This window comes from Diadema antillarum, unplaced genomic scaffold (genome assembly GCF_040938485.1).
Source record: "Diadema antillarum isolate AM-2024a unplaced genomic scaffold, OU_Dant_1.0 seq00000515_RagTag, whole genome shotgun sequence".
In the NCBI taxonomy this organism is placed as follows: domain Eukaryota; kingdom Metazoa; phylum Echinodermata; class Echinoidea; order Diadematoida; family Diadematidae; genus Diadema; species Diadema antillarum.
In genome coordinates this window covers 27,272-33,523 of record NW_027271469.1, presented here as the reverse complement: position 1 = coordinate 33,523, position 6,252 = coordinate 27,272, and the positions used below count along the sequence as shown (strand labels likewise).

Below are 6,252 nucleotides of genomic sequence, written 5' to 3'. Positions count from 1 at the left end.
ATGCTGTGAGTGTATGTGTGTGCTAATTAGTGTGTATATTTGCTCATAAATTTTGTTTCAAAACTTTATTGTGCAGATCTCCGGTTCAGCTTGAAACAGGAAAGTGACAAGGAGAAACATTCATTTTTAAACAAAAGGTTAATGGAAAACTGATCTGACCGAAGAAAACTCATTTAACAGAAATTAAAAGCTTCGATACACCATACAGATCAAAGGAGGTTCTAGCAATGGTGAAATGTGACTGTATCGATCGGGGCTTGTCTTCGCTGTTCGAAAGATACGGAAAGTTTGTCTCTCGATGGCCTTATGCAATTATCCTCATCTCCCTCATCGTTGCCGCAGCCTTGTCTGTCGGCATCATATTCCTGAAGGTCGATGCCGATGTCATCTTCCTCTTCACACCGGACAGCAGCAAAGCCCATGACGACTCCGAAGTCATATACGATGACTTTCCCACCGACTACGATGAGTACACGGCGTCGCGGGGAAACGGCACGGAGGATCTCGCGGCAAACATCATCATAGCGCCGAAAGCAGGAGGCGATGTTCTGGTGGAGGGCGTGCTATCCGAGATACTACGTTTCGACAGCGAATTGCGGACAGTGTCAGTTTCCACTAACAATGGTATACCGCTCACGTACGAGTCTCTCTGCGCCATGAGTCGGGGTGTCTGCCTGGATAACCCAGTACTAGAGATCCTCGACCGCAACGTGAGTTACCTGAAACACGTGAACTTGACCTACCCATTCTTCGAAGCGTCGAACGGTGAGAGCTACTTCCTTGGAACTACCTTTGGAGATGTAGAGCTGAGAGACAACGCGACAATCTTGAGAGCCGGACTTTTCGCCCTGAATTACATTCTGCAGACCACACCTCTTCTTGAGGAGGAGGGTATGGAGTGGGAGACTGAATTCGAGCGCTTTGTAGACAACTTTGAGTCCGACGCAATATCTGTCTCATTCATTCACTCTCATAGCCTGGACAGTGAAGTGAGCCTTTCCTCAAAGTCCATCATTCCTCTCTTCTCCATCTCATACACGTTACTCTTCACTTTCGCCATCACGTCTTGTGTGATGTTTGATTGGGTGTTCAGCAAACCTTTTCTTGGCTTCATGGGAACAATCTCCGCGTCTCTTGCCGTGGCGTCCTCTCTGGGACTACTTTCCTACGCTGGGGTCAACTTCAACATAGTTACGTCCTCCATGCCATTTCTTATTCTTGGTGAGTGTAGAAGTATCCAGTGACCGATGAGTCCATACCATTTTCCACATCAAGATTTTATGTTTTCTCTCTTTTTAATTATATATGGGAAGAATATATCCGAAATGTACCAGATGTAGTAATCTTAGATATGTGTATTAGTTTAAGGCAGATTTCTACGAACTAATGATAGATCAATGAGTGCTTAGGTTGCATGTTCAGAGTTATTTTTGCCGAATACACCTCAGACGCCTTAGGGCTGGGTTCATGCTATAAGCTTTGAAATGTTCCTTAAAATGCTTCAACAGTTAGTTTATGGTCAGAATGTCTTTTTCAAATACACCAGCGTCCTGTCCAGTACTTCCCCATGCACATTAGTAGCACCTACATTTAACCACTGTTTTAGTCAAAGGGTAAGGGAAATAAACGTACATCGAAGAAACCTTGCCACCAATATGAAGACAGTCAGAGTCATGTGGTCGGAAAAAAAAGGAAGAACTACCTTGTGTAAAAGACATTCAGCATGAAAGCAATGATATACACAATTCAAGAGTATCATTGATGACATCCTCTTGCAATACCAATAACGTGGGATAGTAAGGAGCAGGATTGATTGAACACAATTACGAGATGATGCTACTTTTTTATTTATCTAGGAATTGGGATTGATGACATGTTCATCATGATTGCTGCTTGGCGGAAGACCAGTCCATGTGAAAGTGTAGAAGAGCGAATGGGGAAGGCCTTCTCCGAGGCGGCAGTCTCCATCACCATCACCAGCATCACCGACGCTCTCGCCTTCGGTATAGGGTCGATCAACCCTCTACCAGCCGTCCGCGTCTTCTGTCTCTATACCGGCGTCGCCGTCATCTTCGACTACATTTTCCAGATCACTTTCTTCGGAGCCTGGATGGCCGTCACCGGTCGCAGGGAGGCGGCGAATCGTCACGTTTGGACTTTGATGAAAGTGAAACCGCGCGATGAAGAGTCCTCAGCGGCATATAAGCTCTTTTGCGCAGGCGGACTGTCGGCGGAAGACCGCAGTAGAAACGAGGTGAAAACTTGTGAAACCGGTCTCATGACGTTCTTCAAAGAATACTACGGACCTTTCCTGATGAAGCCCGCAGTAAAGATCCTCACCTTGCTTGCTTTCTGCACCTATCTGGGCGGCGCAATCTATGGATGCTTTAACGTCTCCGAGGGCCTAGAGTTGAAGCTACTGGCCCGTTCCGGGTCACCAGCTTACGATTTCTTCGAACGTCAGTCCGATGATTTTTCGACGTATGGGCCCTTTGTTTCTGTTGTCGTTCAAGAAAGCCTCAATTACAGTGACGTCACAGTTCAAGATGATTTAGAAACTCTCGTCAAAGATTTCGAAAGCAGCGAATACATTCATTCATGTGAGTTTACAGAATTTTGGCTTCGGGACTTCCTTAAATTCCTTGATGTCATAAATGTTTCGTCAAGTTTAAGATCAGACCCAGATGAGTTCTATCGCCTACTTGTTAACCAATTCCTCGTCAACCCCTCTTTCTCAAGATACAGGCAAGACATTATTTTCGAGGAAGGTTCCGACACTGTGATAGAGTCATCCCGATTCATACTCACGGGAGATAGCTTGGTCACCACAAACCAGCAAGTGCAGATGATGAGTGAAGTTCGAGGCAAGGCGAGCGAAGCCAACTTAACTTTGACCACATTCTCACCCTTCTTCATCGTCTACGAGCAGTATGCCAGGATCCGACCTGTCACAATCCAAAATCTCTCTATCGCAGTCGCCGCCATGTTTGTCGTCGCTTTCTTCCTCATCCCCAATTTAATCTGCTCCGTGGTGGTAGCCCTGTGCATCGCGTCCATTGAGGTGGGCATCGTTGGCTACATGTCCCTATGGGACGTACGTCTGGATAGTATCTCCATGATCAACCTCATCCTCTGCATAGGATTCAGCGTCGATTTCTCCGCTCACATCACGTACTCCTTTCTGTCTGCTCCAGAAGAGTACGACGGCAAACACAAAGAAAGGCTCTCCATTGCCTCTCAGCACGCCGTGATGGCGCTCTACTCTCTCGGTATGCCCATCCTGCAAGGAGCCATTTCTACAATCATCGCCATAATTGCCCTAAACTGGTCAACCAGCTACATATTTGTAGCCTTCTTCAAGGTGATGCTTCTGGTGATGCTCTTTGGGATTCTCCACAGCCTTGTCTTTCTGCCAGTCCTCCTGTCGTCATTTGGCTGCTGCTTCTGTTGGTCCAATGAAGACGACGGTCAACAAGATAACAACAAAGGGGAAATAGCTCTGCACGGTTAGTTGTCATAAAGAGAACAAATTCTTAAGGATATAACTAAGTAAAATAACAAAATTCCTACATTTCTTCTATGTTACGTATGATAATATATCAACCATACACACGAAATACGCATCATTTTTGCATAGCAGTAAATCTCCCCTTACTTAGATGAAGCGTAATCATTATAAAAATGAAATAGACCTACTACGCTATTTACAGTCTACTTTGAAATAGTTTCAAGATTCAAGATTCAAGAATCAAATTTATTTTAACTTCCATCAAATAAACAAAGAAATTATATTACCCCTAATTTCAATGTTATAGGCTGTCCATATAATGTGTACATTAGAGTAAACAACTACGTGTGTTTGTTAAACAATAATCCCAACGGGTTTTTTGAGGGACTTGAAACCACGTTCAGATCTCGGTCATGGATCGCGCAATCCTCGCGAAAATTTGCTTTAGGATAGAGGGTAATGTAATCAACAACACTGTATAGTTAGATTTTTCACATTTTAATTCATGTATTTTATATGAATTAATTTATGTTAATTCATGCATAAATATTCTTTTTGTCTATAAATAAAAAAATAAAGCTTCAAGACTTCTAATTTTGGGTGAACATTTTCTTTTCAATATCCTCAACAATAATATTGAAGCAAAAATTCGGCTTCATAATTATTTCATATGTATTTTATTGCTTGTTGATTTCTTTGTTTGTTTGTTTTTTTACTTTTTCGGGTTTTTTTTCAACAAAATTTGTTTCAGAAACTGTTTAAAACGTAATCAGGCCGAAATAAGTCATATTATCAGCCATTGAAAGTAGAAATATTTATTTTCATATGAATTCATTGCAAAAACACAATTTACACTGGATTTGTGACCCACTGCAACAAAAGGATCCTAAAGTCGCTGACGGCTGAGCCGAGAAAATCGAGTTTGAAGTCAGATCATCAAAATTGGTCAAAACAATCGGATTTCTGGTTTTGACGTAATTTTGTAGTTTAATGTTTTGTCTATCATCTGCCGAAATTTTGAAGCTAAATGATTATAAAAGGGAAGGCAAAAAATCAGCGTTTTGCTGGGCCATGATTTCCCGACTTTCAACGTGACAGAAACGTACGTGTCCGAAGATTTGGATTTAGCGCCGCAGCTAGACTCCGCCACTAGCAACGAGGGAGTGATCTTATTGGTCAGTACGTGGCATCATGATTACTGATTGGTTGTGCGTAGACCGCTGGCGCTAAGCTCGAATGAACATCGTGGAGGTCACTAGGAGTATGCCTTCTATTGTAAGGCGGTGAAAACTGTCTCGCCTCCCCTTGATCATGATAGCATCTAAAGGAAAATGTTAAAGGCGTCTTTCTCGAAACTTTGATTTCCACAACAACTTGACATGCGCTAATAAAATCATCGATATCTCCGCAAACGAGTACTTTTATGAGTTGTGCTATATATGAAATTAAAGTAGAAGAGTAGGGAATAATGTCCTGCCATTTTCAGAAACTTGTCCTACCCCGACTTTCGGATCCTTTTGTTATAGCGGGTCACATTTGTACACAAAATCATGTTTTTTAGCAATTTCTGGGTCGACGATTTTTTTTTTTTTTTCCAAAGGGACGTGGCTTCAATACGGTATGCCCGGGAGCAACAAAGTGGTCTAAAGAGTTACGCGATACTTGAAAGAACAAAGTCATAAAATGTCGCGGCGAGAGCATCACGCGTTGCGGAATAATCACGCGAAATGTCGGGGGGTGGCAAAATGCCCCCCCCCCCCCGTGGGAATAGGGTTAAGTGTCTGTGTGTGTGTGTCTGTGTGTGTGTGTCTGTGTGTGCCTGTGTGTATTCACGTACTGTATATATTAATCTCCTTTATTGTTCTCCGTTTTGTTTTGCTTTTGCTCTTTGTCTTCTGTTTGTTTTCTCATCTTATTTTTGGTTTATTAAAGTGCAATTATGATTGACGGCCCTGTGGAAGGACAAAAGATTTGATTCCTATGCTTTTCAGTTGATACTTACGTTTTTCCCAATATGATAATTATGCTCGTATAGATATTTACTACAAATGCATTTACAACCATAAAATGGTAAGTGCATTAATCATCTTTTGTGACTGTCTTATTCCTTTTTGATATCTGAAGATATATGCATCAACTACCGTTCCCCGCAAGTGCACGACAACCCCGCCTTTGACTCGCATCAAGAAAGGACTCAAGCGGATCCAGATCATCTCGTTCCAGCAAACTCCCCTCCCAAGCAATTAAGTCATTCATTTAGAGCATCTTTGGGCCATGTGGACAACACTTTGGATTAGATCACGAATGCAGTGATCAGTATGTCGGGTGGTTTGTATGATCTTTCTAAAGAACCCTTTACACGTTCTTCATTTTTAACTCAAATATCTTTTGAAAGGCTGACTCTACATCTTTGAAAGTTGCGGTTTGTCATGGATAGAACGTGTTAATAGAGCATGATTGATTTCAGTTTAATCTAGTAATTCCTTCACTGTTTATGTTGGTTTTTTTTTTGTCTCATCTATTGCGCAGATAGCACGGCTTTGTAAGATTTAACCCATGAATCACGATGAATACTTATTAAACCTACTTTAGAGCCTCTTGTCTTAGTAAACAATTTTCAGTTTTCACGATTATGTGTTTTCCTTTCAATGACAGTCCATTTGAATTGACTAATACTTCATTTTTCGGCTGAAAGTCTGTTCTTTCAGAATCTGTCAGTAACTAAAATCTATGGCTAGCGACTT

General features: G+C 42.0%; 1 protein-coding gene across 1 annotated transcript; it reads left to right on the top strand.

The window, feature by feature from the left end:
* Positions 1-227: 227 nt before the first annotated feature.
* On the top strand, positions 228-5,805 carry LOC139734238 (patched domain-containing protein 3-like). Its single transcript, XM_071645037.1, has 3 exons — positions 228-1,221; positions 1,857-3,506; positions 5,633-5,805. Exons 1-3 carry the CDS (start codon positions 228-230, stop codon positions 5,803-5,805), a joined length of 2,817 nt encoding a protein of 938 aa, XP_071501138.1.
* Positions 5,806-6,252: the final 447 nt, after the last annotated feature.

Bases quoted from the DNA above. Each gene is read 5' to 3' on its own strand.
- LOC139734238 (XM_071645037.1), top strand. From the start codon at position 228: ATGGTGAAATGTGACTGTATCGATCGGGGCTTGTCTTCGCTGTTCGAA. The intron at 1,222-1,856 runs GTGAGTGTAGAA...TTATTTATCTAG, and splicing joins CATGCCATTTCTTATTCTTG to GAATTGGGATTGATGACATG. The intron at 3,507-5,632 runs GTTAGTTGTCAT...TGATATCTGAAG, and splicing joins AGGGGAAATAGCTCTGCACG to ATATATGCATCAACTACCGT.